This window comes from Ranitomeya imitator, chromosome 10, assembly GCF_032444005.1.
Source record: "Ranitomeya imitator isolate aRanImi1 chromosome 10, aRanImi1.pri, whole genome shotgun sequence".
Taxonomy (NCBI): Eukaryota; Metazoa; Chordata; class Amphibia; order Anura; family Dendrobatidae; genus Ranitomeya; species Ranitomeya imitator.
The window spans coordinates 33834233-33856686 of record NC_091291.1 but is presented as its reverse complement, the minus strand read 5'-3'; the positions used below and the strand labels follow the sequence as shown (position 1 = coordinate 33856686).

The window sequence follows — 22454 nt, the reverse complement described above, 5'->3', positions numbered from 1 at the left end:
GCGACGTGGGAAGCCATGCCTGAGCTCACTTCAGGGGTGACGGTTCCTTCACGGTCCCGATCTCCCCACACCAGCAGCAGGCGACCACATGGAGTGTTGCCTCCATGTATCCTCTCCTGGAGCCAGGCCTAATGCCGGACAACTGGCCCTGTCCACCCGGGGGGCTGAACTCCGTGGATGTACAGAGGCCCCTCTCTATGGCGTCCGAGCAGCCCCCACTGTCCCACCACTGTGAAAGCGGATGGCACAAGGAGGCGGACGGTTCGTCTCCACCTCCCTAACAAATGGATGATGGATTGAGGTTTATCCCTGCAACGTCCACGCTGCACAGAACAGCGCTGAAACCCACATCCGCGGCGGCTCCATGCCGGGACGCGCACCAATGGTGAGTGGATCCATCTGCAGCAGGATATCCAAATACTGACAGGCAGCCTCAGCCACTTCCCTGTGGCCCACCTCCCTGAGGTAATGCTCCAGCCGGCTGCAAAAATGTAGCCCCCGATGTAGGCCGGAAGCCGCGCCCACACTATACCGCTGGTGTCGCCCGTCGGCTGCAGAAATTTAGGCCCCGGCTTGGGCCTATTCAACATGGTGTCCGTGGCTCCACCCCCCGAATTGGCGCTTCTCGCTCTCTGCGAGATTTTATCAACTCTGCAACTCCCGGTGGCCTTCTTGGTCCACCCGACCGGCTCAACAGGGGCGACGGTTTTTGCATTAAAGGGGCACAAGGTCCTCCTTCGGATGGAGTTCCTCCGCTCAGCCATTACTTCAACAGAAATAGGTGCTGTTTCTGGCATCCATCGACATTCGGGATTCTTACCCTCTTCAAAAATTCCTTCGCTTTTCCATTCGTGAACAGCATTTTCAAGTCGCGACCTTGTCCTTCGGCCTTGCTACCGCACCCAGAGTGTTTGTAAGGGTCATGGCGGATGTCATGTTTCTCTTGCACCCTAGAGGTGTGCTCGTCCTGCCCTGTTTGGTCGACTGTCTAGCCGCCTTTCCAGGACTACGCTGAGTCGTCTATATCACTTGCGATACCCTCTCACCTTGGCTGGCAGCTAAACTTAGACAAGTTCTCCTCATTTCGAGCCGAGTAGATATCCTTTTTGAGGATGATCCTGCACACTTCTAGAAGGATGGTAATTCTTCCTCAAGACAAGGTTATGGCCCTTCAACAGGGAGCTCACGCACTTGATTACTCATCCCCTCTTTTCATTCGATTTGCTAGGAGGATTCTGAGGAAAAATGGTGATGACAATGGAAGAAGTTTCCTTCGCTCTGCTCGTTTTCAGCAAGTCAAACAGACGATAGTCTCTGAGCTCCTTCTTCATCCAGGGCCTTTCTCCCGGTTCAATGGTCATTAGTAACTACCAATGCCAGTCTCCTTCTCCCTATCATTGCTCTGGAGATCCGAACGATAGTCCTACAGCAGGTTCTCTGCCTTCTAGCAGGTCACCCCATCCGAATTCAGTTGGATAATGCCACGGCGGTGCCATACGTTAATCATCTAGCAGGTACCCACGGTCAGGCACCATGACTGAGGTACCCCACATTCTCTGATGGGCCGAGATCTATCATTCGGTGATCTCGGCAGTATATATCCCAGGAGTAGAACTCTGGACGGCAAACAAATTCAGCCGTCAGGGTTCCGCCTCTAGTCAGTGGGAACTTCACCCCGAAGTCTCCCATCAGATCTTCGCAGGGAATTTTCACACGTAGTTCTTCCCTATCGTATACCGTTAGATCATTGGGACCTTACTGGTCCTAGGAGCCTTACAGTAGACTCCTTTTCATCCGGGCAGTCTTTACTATCAGGGAAGGTCGCCCCTTTTTTCTCTGCGATATCCTAACCCTGACGAGTCTTCGGAGCTAGCTGCTCTGTTCTTTCAGATTTTTTTTTTTCCCTTATTTCCTTCGAGGCAAGGTTGTCCTCAGGCCATCCCCATCCCTTGTTACCAAGGTGGTATTGTATTACCACTGTTATGAGGGCATAGTTCTTCCCTCATCTCTTTCGGCACCAGTCCACAAAATGGAATGAGTTCCCCATTTTGTGGACGAAGTGAGTGCTCTGAGTAGATACGTCTCGAGGACGGCGTCCTTCCGAAGGTTGGACGCTTTATTTGGGCTTCCTGCCGGTAAGAGGAAGGCTTCCTGACGTTTTCAGGAAGGGTTTAGCCGTTTCATTGGCCATGTTAGCCTGGTGGATTTGTTTCACCATAAAGGAGTCCTTCCGTACTAGATGTCAGCCTATCTCCCTGTCTTTTGAGGATTCTAGGCACCAGGCGTCGGCAAGGCATGCCTGCAAGCTTGCGGGTTCGTCCAGTCCGCATGCATTCTTGAAGCACTATAATTCCCACACTTCCACAGATGTGAGTCTGGGCAGGCGGACTCTGCAGGCTGCGGTGGCGCACTTGTAAGTAGCGGTTACACAGGGCCTGATCTATTGTTGTCCCCACCCAGGGACTGCTTTGGGACGTCCCACGGTCTGTGTCCCCCAATGAGGCGAAGGAGAAATAGGGATTTTTGTGTACTCACTGTAAAATCCTTTTCTCTGAGCCATTCATTGGGGGACACAGCTCCCACCCTGTTATTGGCTTATGTTTGTTTTTATAGTCTGACATGCTATACTCTCATATATAATATGACATGCTATACGCTCATATGTTGTTATTGATCTCCTACTGCTTTTGCACCGAACTGGTTAGCTGAGAGCCAACAGGAGGGTGTATACTGCAGGGGAGGAGCGAACTTTTTTGTATCACTTAGTGTCAGCCTCCTAGTGGCAGCAGCATACACCCACGGTCTGTGTCCCCCAATGAATGGCTCGGAGAAAAGGATTTTACGGTGAGTACACAAAAATCCCTTTTTTTTTTTTTTTTTTTTTTTTTTTTTCTTTTTTCTTTTTTCAACAAAATTTACAAAGCTGTTTTTGTTTAGTCATTTTGAAGTGACTTTGAAGGGCCTATATGACAGAAAATACTCAAAAGTGACACCATTTTCAAAAGTGTGCCCCTCAAAGTCCTCAAAACCACATTCAAGAAGTTTATTAACCCTTTAGGTGCTTCACATTAATTAAAGGGAATCAGTCACCTAATTTTTCGCATATAAGCTGCAGCCACCGCCATCAGGGGCTTATCTATAGCATTCTGTAATGCTGTAGCTAAGCCCCCTATGTAACCTGAAAGATAAGAAAAACAGGTTAGGTTGTACTCACCTGGGGGGGCGGTCCGGTGTGGTCCGGTCCGATGGGCGATATTGCGCCTCCCATCTTCATGCGATGACATCTTCCTTCAGTCGCGGCTCCGGCGCAGGCGTACTGATTTGCCCTGTTGAGGGCAGAGCAAAGTACTGCAGTGCGCAGGCACCGGGAAAGGTCCGAGAAGCTCAGCGCCTGCACACTGCAGTACTTTACGCTGCCCTCAACAGGGCAAATCAGTACGCCTGCACATGAGCCGCGACAGAAACAAGGAAGATGACATCATCGCATGAAGTTGGGAGGTGCCGGACCGCGACGCCCATCGGACCGCCCCCCCAGGTGAGTATAATATAACTTGTTTTTCTTATCTTTCAGGTTACATCGGGGGCTTATCTACAGCATTACAGAATGCGTTACAGAATGCTGTAGATGATAAGCCCCTCATGCCGGTGGCCGCAGCTTATAGACCTAAAATGGGGTGATAGAATCCCTTTAAAGCAATGTGGAAGGAAAAAATGAAGATTTAATTTTTTCACACAAAAATATTAATTTAGCCCCAAATTTTGCATTTTTACAAAGGTAACAAGAAGCAATTTCTACTGAGTATGCCAAAATCTGATATGTGGAGTAAAAGTAATCTTTGGAGGATGGAGCATTATTTGGCCTCTGGAGCGTACAATTGGCTGGAATAGATCACATTTATCCTGCGCTCTACTCTGAACACTTATTTTGAGGTTTCCATCAAAATCGCCAAGTGACGTGATTCAGATGAAACCCCCGAGGGATCTATTCACTATAATGAGGCAGCAGAGTTACTCTGGACTCCATGTGGCCTCAGCGGTGTCCTTGTTTTCAGAAGTGCACAAAACTGTGGCTGACGACACTTTTATGCAATCCTAAAAAGACGGACATCGCCGGATCACAGGTCCTATGGCGTCCATAGTGCTTCCATCTGCCTCATTATAGGGAATTTTCTGCCGGGGGTTCCATCTGAATCATGTATTTCAGAGATTTACCGTACACGGAAACCCCGGAGTAAGCGCTCAGCATAGAGCACAGGATAAATGTGCACCGAGCCTTACTGCGATCTTTGGGAGGCAGTATGAATAAATCGACAGCATGTGAAGAATTGGTTTTATTTATTTTTTACGACATTCATCGTGCGGTATAAGTGATTAGGCAACTTCATTCTTCGGGTCGGTGCGATTACAGCGATACCAGAATTATATCGGGTTTTATGTTTGGCTGCTGTCACACACTTAGAGATGTTTCTTTTGCAAAACAAAGTTTTTACATCGCTATATTATAAGAGGTGTAATTTTCTAGATTTCTGCTGATAGTCATATCAGGGCTGGGATTTTTTTTGCAGGACGAGTTGACATTTTTATTGATACCATTTTCGAACACATTACCTTTTTTATCGCTTTCTATTCTGATTTTTGGGAGGCAGAATGAACAAACACCAGCAATTCTGGATTTTTTTTTTTTTAATGCCGTTACGCGTGTTGTAAAATTGATAAGGAGGCTTTATTCTTCGAGTCAGTACGATTACAGCGATGCCTCATATGTCTTGTTTGTTTATGTCACCAATATTGTATTGGTTGCAGATCATCGGGTTTGACATTGATGGAACGATTATCACCACTAAGTCAGGGAAGGTCTTCCCAACCAGCCCAGACGACTGGAGGTAAGGGGCACATTACACAAAAGACGTAAAGTCCTTCTCCTGCTTTTTATTTTGACGCTAAAGCAGATCTTGTGTTTCTTAAAGGGGTTATTTCCATCTTCCCAAATGTGTATCATCAGATGGTGCTTGTAAATATGAGCAATTTTGCAATTTACTGCTTATTAAAATTTTCAGCCGTTCCTGAGATATTAACACTTTTTTTTTCTTCTGTTTATATCTCGTTGCCTTGGAGACCGACCACCGCAGCTAATAATTGTAAGCAGAACGTATGCAGTGATTACAAGCTCTTTTCTATTAGGCTATAGTAAACACTGTTTTAAACCTGGCCATTATCGATGTTACCTCCTAATCCCATGATTACAAGCTAGGCAGGAAAGGTGGTCGGTCTCCTAGGTAACAAACTGTAAACAACAGAAAAGCGTTAATATTTCAAGAACGGCTGCAAATTTTAATAAGCAGGAAATTGCAAAATCGTTTATTTTTACAAGCATTATCCAACAATATCCATCGATGAAGCATTTATTTTAATGGCTGACATGTAATACCACCAAGAAGCCAGTGTGACTGCACTCTGAAGGGAGGGGTGGTCTAATAAGCATAATGTGGAGAACAGCCCTCTCATATTTTCTGGCAGTCCCTTAGACAGTGAATGGAGTGGAGGCCAAGCATGTGCCCCCTCTATTCCTGCAAAGCCCCAATTTAGAGATCAGTGGAAATCCCAGCGATCAGCAAGTTACCCCCGTCCTATAGGTAGGGGATATTTGGGAATAACCCTTTAAATTCTCGGAAGTCTTCTGTATAATGTAGGAACATAGCGTTCATGTCCCTGTTTTTTTTATTCCTTTTTGTATTTGATATTATTTTGTATACTTTCAGGAATATATTCTATAATAAAGTGAATTATTCAGATCAGTTTAAACTCCTCAGTGCGCTTTATACACATTTATATTGCCAAATAAATTATGCTTTTCTTGCCTAAAAATTCCTTTTTTTTTTCTCTCTCCTGCAGAATTTTATATCCCGAAATTCCCAAAAAGTTGAAAGCTCTTTTGTCAGATGGATATAAGGTGAGTTAAGCTGTAAGTCTTATGCTGAGTGGTGGGTAAATCGCAGTTTACGCTGCTGATTTCACGCAGAAAGGCGTTTGATACCTGTGATGAGCGAACGTGCACGGATAAGGTGTTATCTGAGCATGCTCGAGTGCTACCCGAGTGTCTTCGGTGTGCTCGAATAATGTGTTTGAGTCCCGGCCGCTGTTTGACAGGCGCAACATTTGCAGGGATTTCCTGTTTGTTAGGCAATCTCTGCATGTATTGCAGCTGTCGAACAGCCACGAGACGTACGGGGACTCTAACATGTTTTTTTGAGCACACTGAAGACCTTCGGTCAGCACCTGAGCATGCTCAGATAACACCTTATCCTAGCACACTCTCTCATCACTAGTTAATACCTGTATTGGGGGGGGGGGGAGGTGAACGTGGTGAAGAATAATAATAAAAATAGATGATTTATCATTTTGTTTTGTCTTCGGTCAGATCATCTTCATCACAAATCAGATGGGAATTAGCCGTGGCAAACTGAGGCCTGAAGTTTTCAAAGCCAAAGCGGAAGCCATATTGGATGAGTTGGGAATACCCGTTCAGGTTAGTATAGACTCGTCCGCTTTAAAGGGATTGTCCACTTTGGCTAGTTCTGGTCCTCCGAGGATTAGCTGGGGAAGTTGGACAGCAAGTGTTGACTTGAGCCATGACGTAGAGAACAGATCGGACCTCAAGAAGAAGAGCTGCTCTGGCGAATACAGGGGAAGTCTATAGAAGCCTTCTCTGTATAATATCCGTGTACCCTAATAAGCTTGTGCACAGGGACAAAACATTTAGTTTGTTCCAGTCCGTTTTGATGAGGAGACATGATGCATTGAGACACCAGATCGCTCATCTGGATAACTGTCCTTGTTCTGCCTCATTTGAGGCAGCTCAGATCTCAAGCAATATTGTCGCCGTTTATAGAGTCCTTTGGCTTAAAGTTTGGAAAATGGACGTAACCTCCAAAAAATCTCTTCACTATTTTGGGAGTAAATTGGAACAAATTATTTATGGAACTATCGGTGCCAAAAGCACTTTGCTTCCTAAAAGTCAAACCCGAAGCGTCCGTCCACAAAAAAAACACAGGACGCACCAATTCAACTCTCTGCAACCTGCCTAGTAGGCCACCTGCCTCTCAAGAAAAGAAGATCTTTTAAGCCAACTCCTTCCTGGCACCCATGCAGGGAAATCTACTAGATCCAGGAACAGCAGGTTTTTCTTCTAGGATGGCGTGCCTCTGCCCGCAGACGACAAGGACAATCTTTTGCCATATGCATCAACAGAGCAGCATTTAGTTACACATCACTCATCTGTCTACAAACAGCTCAGGTCTGCAGGTAATTACACGCTCTGCTGTGTAGAGCAGCATATTGAAGGGGTAGAGACCCTGATTCCAGCGATGTGTCACTTACTTGGCCGCTTGTTGCAGTTTTAACAAAATCCCTGTTTTATCTGCTGCAGATCTAGCTGTACTCTGAATGCTGAGCCATGTATAACCCCGCCCGCACCGCTGATTGGCTGCTTTCTGTGCACACTGTACATAAACTGCCAATCAGTGGTAGGGGGCGGGGCTGGACTACCTGGCAGCAGGTTTACTAGTCTTTTAGTGATAATCTGCTGCTGAATTTATGAAAACTGCAGAAAACGGCCCAGTAAGTGACATATCGCTGGAATCCGAGTCTCTGTCCCTTCATTCCGCTCTCAGACTAGGTACCAAAAACCTGCTGAAAGATTCCCTTTAGGTTCTTGTTTAACCCTCCTTGCTAATTATAAAGGTTCTTGTAATGTATTTCATTGCAGATTTTTGTGGCCACCGGTATGGGCATCTACCGCAAACCTGCTACAGGAATGTGGGATTTCCTCTGTGAAAAGGTAAGACAGGTCTATGTGGTTTATATCCAGTCCATGGGGGGAGATTGTGTTAAAAAAAAAAAAAAAAAAAAAAAAAAACCTTGAGTGTTTTTTAATGTCGGTTCGTTTTTTTTTTTTTTTTTCTTCTTCTTTCTGATAGGCTAATGATGGCATTAAAGTTAAGAAAGAAGATTGTATCTACGTCGGAGGTAATGATCGGTGCTATTTTACTCAAGTATCGACAAGTTCTCAAACATTTATTCACTAAAGTTATATAGAAGCAAGGGTGGAGGAAAGAGAGGACTTTTTCTCCTACGCCTCATTGGGGGACACAGGACCATGGACCATGGACTAGGAGGACACTAAGTAACACAGAAAGAATATCTCCTCCCCTGCAGTATACACCTCCTGCTGGCTCTCAGCTCCTCCCCTGCAGTATACACCCTCCTGCTGGCTCTCAGCTCCTCCCCTGCAGTATACACCCTCCTGCTGGCTCTCAGCTCCTCCCCTGCAGTATACACCCTCCTGCTGGCTCTCAGCTCCTCCCCTGCAGTATACACCCTCCTGCTGGCTCTCGGCTCCTCCCCTGCAGTATACACCCTCCTGCTGGCTCTCAGCTCCTCCCCTGCAGTATACACCCTCCTGCTGGCTCTCGGCTCCTCCCCTGCAGTATACACCCTCCTGCTGGCTCTCAGCTCCTCCCCTGCAGTATACACCCTCCTGCTGGCTCTCAGCTCCTCCCCTGCAGTATACACCCTCCTGCTGGCTCTCGGCTCCTCCCCTGCAGTATACACCCTCCTGCTGGCTCTCGGCTCCTCCCCTGCAGTATACACCCTCCTGCTGGCTCTCAGCTCCTCCCCTGCAGTATACACCCTCCTGCTGGCTCTCAGCTCCTCCCCTGCAGTATACACCCTCCTGCTGGCTCTCAGCTCCTCCCCTGCAGTATACACCCTCCTGCTGGCTCTCAGCTCCTCCCCTGCAGTATACACCCTCCTGCTGGCTCTCGGCTCCTCCCCTGCAGTATACACCCCCCTGCTGGCTCTCGGCTCCTCCCCTGCAGTATACACCCTCCTGCTGGCTCTCAGTGAACCAGTTCTTGCTTGGTGTCTGTAGGAGGCACTTGGGTCTGCTTTCAGACCCCACCGTTTTTATTTACATTTTTTACTTTTTATTCTATTTTTTTCTTTAACGGAGTGAATGGGGGCGACAGATCCTTTCTAGGTTCCGATCTCCCCCGAACCATCAACAGGCAAGTACGTGGAGCGACCCTCCCGTACTCTTTCCTGCACCGTTGGATGCCAGCCCTGAGCTCACCTTACGGGCGACGGTTCCTTTGCGTTCCAATCTCCCCCCTCCATAGCAGGTGACCACATGGAGTAGTCCTTCATCTACCTCTCCTGGAGCCAGGTGCATAGCCGGACATGAATATGTATGGCGTCCGTGCAGCCCCCCTCTGCCTCTACCACTGATATAGCGGATGACGCAAGGCGGCAGAAGCTCTCCACCCCCTCCCTGACTATGGCGACGGTGGATTGAGCACTGGCCCACCGCATCTACCGTGAGTACACCTGCGGGGCCGAGGCGCTGTGGGGTCCTGGTCCCCGGGGTATGGGAGGTCCGCACCTTAAGCCTGTGTCCGTGGGTGTTCTGCAGTGCGGCAATTCATTCAGGGAGTGTGGCTTAAGAATGGCGCTAATAGCGGTCGCGGCGCTGCAGGCCGCAACCGCAGGTTTAAAATTTAGCCCCCGGCTTTTCCCCTTCATACAGGCCAGAGTTTTGTCCACGCCCGCCGACAGTTACCACCGTCCACTCTTTCTGGCGCTTCTCGTTCCCTGAGAGGCACTCTCACTTCCTGATCTCGGCGGCCATCTTGGTACACCCACAGGGCTGATGCTGCAGCGCTGCTCCAGCCTTTTCAATCACCGCCTTCGGGACTAGCGATTCCTGTGCATAACTCCCGTGGCATCACACTGCGGACCTCCCCTAGAGCATCAAAACTCCTCAAGGTTATGCTATGCCTCAATCAAAGCCTCTAAAAGTCTGGGAAAACCCACACTGTTTTTTTTTGTTTTTTTTTTTGAGGCATGTACCGCTCGTAAGGTGTCACTATCACTGGCTACTAAATCTGTTTTATCCTCCTCGGAGGGCGCCTAGTAAAAAACCCAAACGATCGTCAGATCGACACTATAGCGCGTTCAGCCTTTGAAGCCTCAGTAGCCGCACTTTTCCAATCTTTTGCCGCTACATGGGTGGCTAAGGCTATGACCCACTGGGCTGAGGTCTTGTCTTCAGCAGTGCTGGATACCAATCTTTCCCCCCGAGATAGCAGACCTCGCTACTCAGATAGCCAGAGTTGGAGATTTCGTAGTAACCGCGTCCCTGGATGCCGCTAACTGTGCTTCTCAAGGAGGTCCTTATGGCTCAGGGACTGGCGTGCGGATTCTGCTTCCAAAAAGTGACTTCTCTACCATATCAGAGTGGTCGCCTTTTTTGGCAAAAAGCTCGACCAATTGCTTTCCAACGCCACTGGAGGGAAAAGTTAATTTCTTACACAACCACAGGCTCGGTCCCGATTTTTTTTTTTTTTTTTTTTTTTTTTTTTTTTTCTTTCGCTACAACTAAAACTGATCCTCTACTTCCACATCTCCCTGTTCTGGCCAAGCACAACGTGCAGACAGAGGTTACCAGGACTCTTATACACCTTTCTCTTGATGGAGGGGCAGGCCTAGGCAGTCGGGATCCAGAGGCTCCAGAACGGGCAGATCTTCCACACAATGACTCCCTGTGGTATCCGGGGGACACCCTTAACCCCTTCATGACCCAGCCTATTTTGACCTTAACCCCTTCCCGACCCATGACGCCACGTAGGCGTCATGAAAGTCGGTGCCATTCCGACCCATGACGCCTATGCGGCGTCATGGAAAGATCGCGTCCCTGCAGATCGGGTGAAAGGGTTAACTCCCATTTCACCCGATCTGCAGGGACAGGGGGAGTGGTAGTTTAGCCCAGGGGGGGTGGCTTCACCCCCTCGTGGCTACGATCGCTCTGATTGGCTGTTGAAAGTGAAACTGCCAATCAGAGCGATTTGTAATATTTCACCCATTATAACGGGTGAAATATTACAATCCAGCCATGGCCGATGCTGAAATATCATCGGCCATGGCTGGAAATACTAGTGTGCCCCCACCCCACCCCTCCGATCGCCCCCCCACCCCCCCGATCTGGCCGGTACACTGCTCCGGCTCCCCTCCGTCCTGTGCTCCGCTCCCCCCCGTGCTCGTGTCCGCTCCCCCCGTGCTCCAATCACCCCCCCGTGCTCCAATCACCCCCCCTGCACTCCGATCCACCCCCCCCGTGCTCCGTTCCACCCCCCCGTGCTCCATTCCAGCCCCCCCGTGCTCCGTTCCACGCCCCCCGCGCTCCGTTCCACGCCTCCCGCGCTCCGATTCCCCCCCCCCCGTGCTCCGATCCCCCCCCCCCCCGTGCTCCGATCCCCCCCCCCCCCGTGGTCCCCCCCCACCCTATCATACTTACCGATCCAGCCGTGGTCCCGTCCGTCTTCTCCCGGGCGCCGCCATCTTCCAAAATGGCGGGCGCATGCGCAGTGCGCCCGCCGAATCGGCCGGCCGGCAGATTCGTTCCAAAGTGCATTTTGATCACTGAGATATAATCTATCTCAGTGATCAAAATAAAAAAAATAATAAATGACCCCCCCCCCTTTGTCACCCCCATAGGTAGGGACAATAAAAAAAATAAAGAAATTTTTTTTTTTCCACTAATGTTAGAATAGGGGTAGGGTTAGGGGTAGGGGTAGGGGTAGGGCTAGGGTTAGGGGTAGGGTTAGGGGTAGGGGTAGGGTTAGGGCTAGGGTTAGGGTTAGGAATGTGCACACGTATTCTGGTCCTCTGCGGATTTTTCCGCTGCGGATTTGATAAATCCGCAGTGCTAAACCGCTGCGGATTTATGGCGGATTTACCGCGTTTTTTTCTGCGCATTTCACTGCGGTTTTACAATTGCGATTTTCTATTGGAGCAGTTGTAAAACCGCTGCGGAATCCGCAGAAAGAAGTGACATGCTGCGGAATGTAAACCGCTGCGTTTCCGTGCAGTTTTTCCGCAGCATGTGTACAGCGATTTTTGTTTCCCGTAGGTTTACATTGAACTGTAAACTCATGGGAAACTGCTGCGGATCCGCAGCGTTTTCCGCAGCGTGTGCACATACCTTTAGAATTAGGCCATGTGCACACGGTGCGGATTTGGCTGCGGATTCGCAGCAGTGTTCCATCAGGTTTACAGTACCATGTAAACATATGAAAAACCAAATCCGCTGTGCCCATGGTGCGGAAAATACCGCGCGGAAACGCTGCATTGTATTTTCCGCAGCATGTCAATTCTTTGTGCGGATTCCGCAGCGTTTTACACCTGTTCCTCAATAGGAATCCGCAGGTGAAATCCGCACAAAAAACACTGGAAATCCGCGGAAAATCCGCAGGTAAAACACAGTGCCTTTTACCCGCAGATTTTTCAAAAATGGTGCGGAAATATCTCACACGAATCCGCAACGTGGGCACATAGCCTTAGGGTTAGGGTTGGAATTAGGGTTGTGGTTAGGGTTAGGGGTGTGTTGGGGTTAGTGTTGTGGTTAGGGGTGTGTTGGGGTTAGGGTTGTGATTAGGGTTATGGCTACAGTTGGGATAAGGGTTAGGGGTGTGTTGGAGTTAGAATTGAGGGGTTACCACTATTTAGGCACATCAGGGGTCTCCAAACGCAACATGGCGCCACCATTGATTCCAGCCAATCTCGTATTCAAAAAGTCAAATGGTGCTCCCTCACTTCCGAGCCCTGACGTGTGCCCAAACAGTGGTTTACCCCCACATATGGGGTACCAGCATACTCAGGATAAACTGCGCAACAATTACTGGGGTCCAATTTCTCCTGTTACCCTTGTGAATCTAAAAAAATGCTTGCTAAAACATAATTTTTGAGGAAAGAAAAATGATTTTTTATTTTCACGGCTCTGCGTTGTAAACGTCTGTGAAGCACTTGGGGGTTCAAAGTGCTCACCACATATCTAGATAAGTTCCTTGGGGGGTCTAGTTTCTAAAATGGGGTCACTTGTGGGGGTTTCTACTGTTTAGGCACACCAGGGGCTCTGCAAACGCAACGTGACACCCGCAGACCATTCCATCAAAGTCTGCATTTCAAAAGTCACTACTTCCCTTCTGAGCCCCGACGTGTGCCCAAACAGTGGTTTACCCCCACATATGGGGTATCAGCGTACTCAGGAGAAACTGGACAACAACTTTTGGGGTCCAATTTCTCCTGTAACCCTTGGGAAAATAAAAAATTCTGGGCTAAATAATTATTTTTGAGGAAAGAAAACGTATTTATTATTTTCACGGCTCTGCATTATAAACTTCTATGAAGCACTTGGGGGTTCAAAGTGCTCACCACACATCTAGATAAGTTCCTTTCAGGGTCTAGTTTCCAAAATGGGGTCACTTGTGGGGGGTTTCTACTGTTTAGGCACATCAGGGGCTCTGCAAACGCAACGTGACGCCCGCAGAGCATTCCATCAAAGTCTGCATTTCAAAACGTCACTACTTCAATTCCGAGCCCCGGCATGTGCCCAAACAGTGATTTACCCCCACATATGGGGTATCACCGTACTCAGGAGAAACTGGACAACAAATATTGGGGTCAAATTTCTCCTGTTACCCTTGGGAAAATTAAAAAATTCTGGGCTAAATAATTATTTTTGAGGAAAGAAAACGTATTTATTATTTTCACGGCTCTGCATTATAAACTTCTATGAAGCACTTGGGGGTTCAAAGTGCTCACCACACATCTAGATTAGTTCCTTTGGGGGTCTAGTTTCTAAAATGGTGTCATTTCTGGGGGATCTCCAATGTTTAGGCACACAGGGGCTCTCCAAACGTGACATGGTGTCCGCTAATGATTGGAGCTAATTTTCCATTTAAAAAGCCAAATGGCGTGCCATCCCTTCCGAGCCCTGCCGTGCGCCCAAACAGTGGTTTACCCCCACATATGGGGTATCAGCGTACTCAGGACAAACTGGACAACAATATTTGGGGTCCAATTTCTCCTATTATCCTTGGCAAAATAGGAAATTCCAGGCTAAAAAATCATTTTTGAGGAAAGAAAAATTATTTTTTATTTTCATGGCTCTGCGTTATAAACTTCTGTGAAGCACCTGGGGGTTTAAAGTGCTCAATATGCATCTAGATAAGTTCCTTGGGGGGTCTAGTTTCCAAAATGGGGTCACTTGTGGGGGAGCTCCAATGTTTAGGCACACAGGGGCTCTCCAAACGCGACATGGTGTCCGCTAACAATTGGAGCTAATTTTCCATTCAAAAAGTCAAATGGCGCGCCTTCTCTTCCGAGCCCTGCCGAGTGCCCAAACAGTGGTTTACCCCCACATATGAGGTATCGGCGTACTCGGGAGAAATTGCCCAACAAATTTTATGATCCATTTTATCCTACTGCCCATGTGAAAATGAAAAAATTGAGGCGAAAAGAATTTTTTTGTGAAAAAAAATTACTTTTTCATTTTTACAGATCAATTTGTGAAGCACCTGAGGGTTTAAAGTGCTCACTAGGCATCCAAATTAGTTCCTTGGGGGGTCTAGTTTCCAAAATGGGGTCACTTGTGGGGGAGCGCCAATGTTTAGGCACACAGGAGCTATCCAAACGCGACATGGTGTCCGCTAACGATGGAAATAATTTTTCATTCAAAAAGTCAAATGGCGCTCCTTCCCTTCCGAGCCTTACCATGTGCCCAAACAGTGGTTTACCTCCACATGTGAGGTATTGGTGTACTCAGGAGAAATTGCCCAACACATTTTAGGATCCATTTTATCCTGTTGCCCATGTGAAAATGAAAAAATTGAGGCTAAAAGAATTTTTTTGCGAAAAAAAAGTACTTTTTCATTTTTACGGATCAATTTGTGAAGCACCTGGGGGTTCAAAGTGCTCACTATGCATTTAGATAAGTTCCTTGGGGCGTCTAGTTTCCAAAATGGGGTCACTTGTGGGGGAGCTCCAATTTTTAGGCACACGGGGGCTCTCCAAACGTGACATGGTGTCCGCTAAAGAGTGGAGCCAATTTTTGATTCAAAAAGTCAAATGGCGCTCCTTCCCTTCCAAGCCCTGCCGTGCGCCAAAACAGTGGTTTACCCCCACATATGAGGTATCAGCGTACTCAGGACAAATTGGACAACAACTTTCGTGGTTCAGTTTCTCCTTTTACCTTTGGGAAAATAAAAAAATTGTTGCTAAAAGATAATTTTTGTGACTAAAAAGTTAAATGTTCATTTTTTCCTTCCATGTTGCTTCTGCTTCTGTGAAGCACCTGAAGGGTTAATAAACTTCTGGAATGTGGTTTTGAGTACCTTGAGGGGTGCAGTTTTTAGAATGGTGTCACTTTTGGGTATTTTCAGCCATATAGACCCCTCAAACTGACTTCAAATGTGAGGTGGTCCCTAAAAAAATGGTTTTGTAAATTTCGTTGTAAAAATGACAAATCGCTGGTCGAATTTTAACCCTTATAACTTCCTAACAAAAAAAAATTTTGTTTCCAAAATTGTGCTGATGTAAAGTAAACATGTGGGAAATGTTATTTATTAACTATTTTGTGTCACATATCTCTCTGGTTTAACAGAATAAAAATTCAAAATGTGAAAATTGCGAAATTTTCAAAATTTTCGCCAAATTTCCGTGTTTATCACAAATAAATGCAGAATTTATTGACCTAAATTTACCACTAACATGAAGCCCAATATGTCACGAAAAAACAATCTCAGAACCGCTAGGATCCGTTGAAGCGTTCCTGAGTTATTACCTCATAAAGGGACACTGGTCAGAATTGCAAAAAACGGCAAGGTCTTTAAGGTCAAAATAGGCTGGGTCTTGAAGGGGTTAATGACCTGGCCGTTTTTTGCAATTCTGACCAGTGTCCCTTTATGAGGTAATAACTCAGGAACGCTTCAACGGATCCTAGCGGTTCTGAGATTGTTTTTTCGTGACATATTGGGCTTCATGTTAGTGGTAAATTTAGGTCAATAAATTATGCGTTTATTTGTGATAAAAACGGAAATTTGGCGAAAATTTTGAAAATTTCGCAATTTTCACATTTTGAATTTTTATTCTGTTAAACCAGAGAGTTATGTGACACAAAATAGTTAATAAATAACATTTCCCACATGTTTACTTTACATCAGCACAATTTTGGAAACAAAATTTTTTTTTTGCTAGGAAGTTATAAGGGTTAAAATTTGACCAGCGATTTCTCATTTTTACAACGAAATTTACAAAACCATTTTTTTAGGGACCACCTCACATTTGAAGTCAGTTTGAGGGGTCTATATGGCTGAAAATACCCAAAAGTGACACCATTCTAAAAACTGCACCCCTCAAGGTACTCAAAACCACATTCAAGAAGTTTATTAACCCTTCAGGTGCTTCACAGCAGCAGAAGCAACATGGAAGGAAAAAATGAACATTTAACTTTTTAGTCACAAAAATGATCTTTCAGTAACAATTTTTTTATTTTCCCAATGGTAAAAGGAGAAACTGAACCACGTAAGTTGTTGTCCAATTTGTCCTGAGTACGCTGATACCTCATATGTGGAGGTAAACCTCTGTTTGGGCGCACGGCAGGGCTTGGAAGGGAAGGAGCGCCATTTGACTTTTTGAATCAAAAATTGGCTCCACTCTTTAGCGGACACCATGTCACGTTTGGAGAGCCCCCGTGTGCCTAAAAATTGGAGCTCCCCCACAAGTGACCCCATTTTGGAAACTAGACGCCCCAGGGAACTTATCTAGATGCATAGTGAGCACTTTGAACCCCCTGGTGCTTCACAAATTGATCCGTAAAAATGAAAAAGTACTTTTTTTTTCACAAAAAAATTCTTTTAGCCTCAATTTTTTCATTTTCACATGGGCAACAGGATAAAATGGATCCTAAAATTTGTTGGGCAATTTCTCCTGAGTACACTGATACCTCATATGTGGGGGTAAACCACTGTTTGGGCACACGGCAAGGCTCGGAAGGGAAGGAGCGCCATTTGACTTTTTGAATGAAAAATTATCTCCATCGTTAGCGGACACCATGTCGCGTTTGGAAAGCTCCTGTGTGCCTAAACATTGGCGCTCCCCCACAAGTGACCCCCATTTTGGAAACTAGACCCCCCAAGGAACTTATTTAGATGCCTAGTGAGCACTTTAAACCCCCAGGTGCTTCACAGAAGTTTATAACGCAGAGCCATGAAAATAAAAAATAATTTTTCTTTCCTCAAAAATGATTTTTTAGCCTGGAATTTCCTATTTTGCCAAGGGTAATAGGAGAAATTGGACCCCAAATGTTGTTGTCCAGTTTGTCCTGAGTACGCTGATACCCCATATGTGGGGGTAAACCACTGTTTGGGCACATGCCGGGGCTCGGAAGTGAAGTAGTGACGTTTTGAAATGCAGACTTTGATGGAATGCTCTGTGGGCGTCACGTTGCGTTTGCAGAGCCCCTGATGTGGCTTAACAGTATAAACCCCCCACAAGTGACCCCATTTTGGAAACTAGACCCCGAAAGGAACTTATCTAGATGTGTGGTGAGCACTTTGAACCCCCAAGTGCTTCACAGAAGTTTATAATGCAGAGCTGTGAAAATAATAAATACGTTTTCTTTCCTCAAAAATAATTATTTAGCCCAGAATTTTTTAATTTTCCCAAGGGTAACAGGAGAAATTGGACCCCAATAGTTGTTGTTCAGTTTCTCCTGAGTACGCTGATACCCCATATGTGGGGGTAAACCACTGTTTGGGCACACGTCGGGGCTCAGAAGGGAAGTAGTGACTTTTGAAATGCAGACTTTGATGGAATGGTCTGCGGGCGTCACGTTGCGTTTGCAGAGCCCCTGGTGTGCCTAAACAGTAGAAACCCCCCACAAGTGACCCCATTTTAGAAACTAGACCCCCCAAGGAACTTATCTAGATATGTGGTGAGCACTTTGAACCCCCAAGTGCTTCACAGACGTTTACAACGTAGAGCTGTGAAAATAATAAATCATTTTTCTTTCCTCAAAAATGATGTTTTCGCAAGCATTTTTTTATTTTCACAAGGGTAACAGGAGAAATTGGACCCCAGTAATTGTTGCGCAGTTTATCCTGAGTATGCTGGTACCCCATATGTGGGGGTAAACCACTGTTTGGGCACACGTCAGGGCTCGGAATTGAGGGAGCACCATTTGACTTTTTGAATACGAGATTGTCTGGAATCAATGGTGGCGCCATGTTGCGTTTGGAGACCCCTGATGTGCCTAAATAGTGGTAACCCCTCAATTCTACCTCCAACACTAACCCCAACACACCCCTAACCCTAATCCCAACTGTAGCCATAACCCTAATCCCAACTGTAGCCATAACCCTAATCACAACCCTAACCCCAACACACCCCTAACCACAACCCTAACCCCAACACACCCCTAACCCTAACCACAACCCTAATTCCAACTGTAGCCATAACCCTAATCACAGCCCTAACCCTAACCCCAACACATCCCTAACCCTAATCCCAACTGTAGCCATAACCCTAATCACAGCCCTAACCCTAACCCCAACACACCCCTAACCCTAATCCCAACTGTAGCCATAACCCTAATCACAACCCTAACCACAACACACCCCTAACCACAACCCTAATTCCAACCCTAACCCTAAGGCTATGTGCCCACGTTGCGGATTCGTGTGAGATTTTTCAGCATTTTTGAAAAATCCGCGGGTAAAAGGCGCTGCGTTTTACCTGCGGATTTTCCGCGGATTTCCAGTGTTTTTTGTGCGGATTTCACCTGCGGATTCCTATTGAGGAACAGGTATAAAACGCTGCGGAATCCGCACAAAGAATTGACATGCTGCGGAAAATACAACGCAGCGTTCCCGCGCGGTATTTTCCGCACCATGGGCACAGCGGATTTGGTTTCCATATGTTTACATGGTACTGTACACCTGATGGAACACTGCTGCGAATCCGCAGCGGCCAATCCACTGCGGATCCGCAGCCAAATCCGCACCGTGTGCACATAGCCTAAAGGTACCGTCACACTGAACGATATCGCTAGCGATCCGTGACGTTGCAGCGTCCTCGCTAGCGATATCGTCCAGTGTGACAGGCAGCAGCGATCAGGCCCCTGCTGTGCTGTCGCTGGTCGGGGAAGAAAGTCCAGAACTTTATTTGGTCGCTGGACTCCCCGCAGACATCACTAAATCGGCGTGTGTGACACCGATTCAGCGATGTCTTCACTGGTAACCAGGGTAAACATCGGATAACTAAGCGCAGGGCCGTGCTTAGTAACCCGATGTTTACCCTGGTTACCATCCTAAAAGTAAAAAAAAACAAACACTACATACTTACCTACAGCCGTCTGTCCTCCAGCGCTGTGCTCTGCACTCCTCCTGTACTGGCTGTGAGCGTCGGTCAGCCGGAAAGCAGAGCGGTGACGTCACCGCTCTGCTTTCCGGCCGCTGTGCTCACACAGCCAGTACAGGAGGAGTGCAGAGCACAGCGCTGGAGGACAGACGGCTGTAGGTAAGTATGTAGTGTTTGTTTTTTTTTACTTTTAGGATGGTAACCAGGGTAAACATCGGGTTACTAAGCGCGGCCCTGCGCTTAGTTACCCGATGTTTACCCTGGTTACCAGCATCGTTGGTCGCTGGAGAGCGGTCTGTGTGACAGCTCTCCAGCGACCAAACAGCGACGCTGCAGCGATCCGGATCGTTGTCGGTATCGCTGCAGCGTCGCTAAGTGTGACGGTACCTTTATTCTAAAGGTATGTGCACACGCTGCGGAAAATGCTGCGGATCCGCAGCAGTTTCTCATGAGTTTACAGTTCAATGTAAACCTATGGGAAACAAAAATCGCTGTACACACGCTGCGGAAAAACTGCACGGAAACGCAGCGGTTTACATTCCGCAGCATGTCACTTGTTTGTGCGGATTCCGCAGCGGTTTTACAACTGCTCAAATAGAAAATCGCAGTTGTAAAACTGCAGTGAAATGCGCAGAAAAAACGCGGTAAATCCGCCATAACTCCGCAGCGGTTTAGCACTGCGGATTTATCAAATCCGCAGCGGAAAAATCCGCAGAGGACCAGAATACTTGTGCACATACCGAAACCCTAACCCTAACCCTACCCCTAACCCTAGCCGTATCCCTAGCCCTAACCCTAGCCCTAACCCTACCCCTAACCCTAACCCTACCCCCTAACCCTATTCTAACATTAGTGGAAAAAAAAAATTGTTTATTTTTTTTTATTGTCCCTACCTATGGGGGTGACAAAGGGGGGGGGGGGTCATTTATTATTTTTTTTATTTTGATCACTGAGATAGATTATATCTCAGTGATCAAAATGCACTTTGGAACGAATCTGCCGGCCGGCCGATTCGGCGGGCGCACTGCGCATGCGCCCGCCATTTTGGAAGATGGCGGCGCCCGGGGAGAAGACGGACGGACCCCGGCAGGATCGGTAAGTATGATAGGGTGGGGGGGGAGCACATGGCTCACATCAGCAGTGGCATACATCAACCGACAAGGGGGAACCTGCAGCATGGCAGCCATGAACGAGGTAGGCTACATTCTCCGTTGGGCCAAGGAAAACCACTCAATGATTTCTGCGATTCACATCCCCGGAGTGGACAGTTGGGAGGCAGATTTCCTCAGTCGTCAAGGCCTCGACTCCGGGGAGTAGTCTCTCCATCCGGAGATTTTCCACCAGATCTGCTGTCGTTGGGGCTCTCCCGACGTGGATCTGATGGCCTCACGGCTAAATTCCAAGGTTCCCGACTTCATAGCTCGGTCCCACGATCCAGCAGCAATCGGGGCAGATGCACTCATACTCCCGTGGCATCATTTTCGGCTTCCGTACATATTTCCCTCGCTCCCCTTACTGCTGAGAGTCATCAGGAAGATCAGAGCGGAGGGAGTACCGGTAATCCTGATTGCGCCAGATTGGCGCGCCGAGCGTGGTACACGGAACTAGTTCAACTTGTAGCCGATGTTCCCTGGCAATTACCGAATTGCGCAGACCTCCTTTCACAGGGCCCCATTTACCACCAGAACTTCGAGGCCCTGTGTTTGACGGCATGGCCGTTGAGTCCTGGGTTCCAACCCAGGCAGGTTTCTCTCCGGAAGTCATCTCTACCATGATCAGCGCCAGAAAGCCTACGTCTATGCGCATTTATCAGACGTTCATTCAGGGAGTCTCCCATGTGGTGCTGCCCTATAAAATATCGTTGGAACCATGGGACCTTAATCTGGTCCTCGGAGTCTTACAAGAAGCTCTTTTCGAACCTCTACAGGAGGTTTCCCAGTCTTTTCTTTCAAGGAAGGTTATTAGACGAGTCTCAGAGCTGGGGGCTCTGTCTTGTCAAGCTTCCGTTCCTGAATTTTCATCTGGATTAGGTGGTTTTTGAGAACATCTCCGTCCTTTTTGCCAAAGGTTGTCTCATTCTTTCATCTCAATCAGGAGATTGTCTTACCGTCACTCTGTCCGGCACCAGTACGTCGCATCGAGAAGGCCCTCCACACACTGGATTTAGTGAGAGCTCTCAAGAGATACGTCTCGCGGACGGCGTCCTTCTGCAGGTCGGATGCCCTGTTTGTGCTTCAGGAAGAGCCAAGGAAGGGGTTTCCCGCTCCCAAGGCGACAATAGCAAAATGGATTCGTTCAGCTATTCAGGAGTCCTACCGAGTCCGAGGTCATTCTGTCCCAGCAGGGATTAAGGCTCTTTCCACTCGGTCAGTGGGTGCGTCTTGGGCCATCTGGCACCAAGCTTCGGGAGCATAAGTTTGCAGAGCTGTGACCTGGTCCAGTCTGCATACGTTTACAAAACATTGCCATATTCATTCTTAGGCCTCAGCAGATGTGACAGTCGGCAGATGAATTTTGCAGGCGGCTGTGCCGCACCTGTAACCTGTGGGTACAAGAAGCAATTACAGTTGATTGTTCCCCACCCAGGGACTGCTTTAGGACGTCCCATGGTCCTGTGTCCCTCAATGAGGCGTAAGAGAAATAGGGATTTTTGTGTACTCACCGTAAAATCCTTTTCTTCGAGCCAATCATTGGGGGACAAAGCACCCACCCTGTTAGCCTAACGGCTTTGGTTTTCTGTGTTGCCTTGGTTTTGACATAGTTCATCCTGGCTAAATGTTAAGCTCCTACTGCTTTGTTACCGAACTGGTCCCAGAACTTGAAGCCAGCAGGAGGGTGTATACTGCAGGGGAGGAGCTATTCTTTCTGTATTACTTAAGTGTCCTTCTAGTGGCAGCAGCATAACACCCATGGTCCTGTGTCCCCCAATGATTGGCTCGGAGAAAATCGGTGAGTACACAAAAATCCCTATTTTTCCTTCTCATTGGGGGGCACATGACCAAACTTCTTTACCATGGTCCTGTGTCCCCCAATAAGTGGCTCGGAGGTGAGTACACAAAAATCCCTGTTTTTCGGTAGCTGTTTTGTAATGAGGCTCGTAGTTGGTTGCAAATGCAACCAATGTAAAAATGTTAATTACAGCCATTTTAAAAAAAATAATAAATTATGCTTGCAAATTATTCATAATATTTGTAATAATTGCA

At 47.4% G+C, this 22454-nt stretch overlaps 1 protein-coding gene across 1 annotated transcript in view; it reads left to right on the top strand.

The window, feature by feature from the left end:
* PNKP (polynucleotide kinase 3'-phosphatase) overlaps nt 1-22454 on the top strand; it is a 46114-nt gene that overhangs the window by 7715 nt on the left and 15945 nt on the right. Inside the window, exons 5-9 of the mRNA XM_069742275.1 lie at nt 4804-4883; nt 5893-5950; nt 6419-6526; nt 7766-7837; nt 7977-8025. Of these exons, the coding sequence (XP_069598376.1) occupies nt 4804-4883; nt 5893-5950; nt 6419-6526; nt 7766-7837; nt 7977-8025 (367 nt within the window). The remainder of the gene's footprint in view (nt 1-4803; nt 4884-5892; nt 5951-6418; nt 6527-7765; nt 7838-7976; nt 8026-22454) is intronic.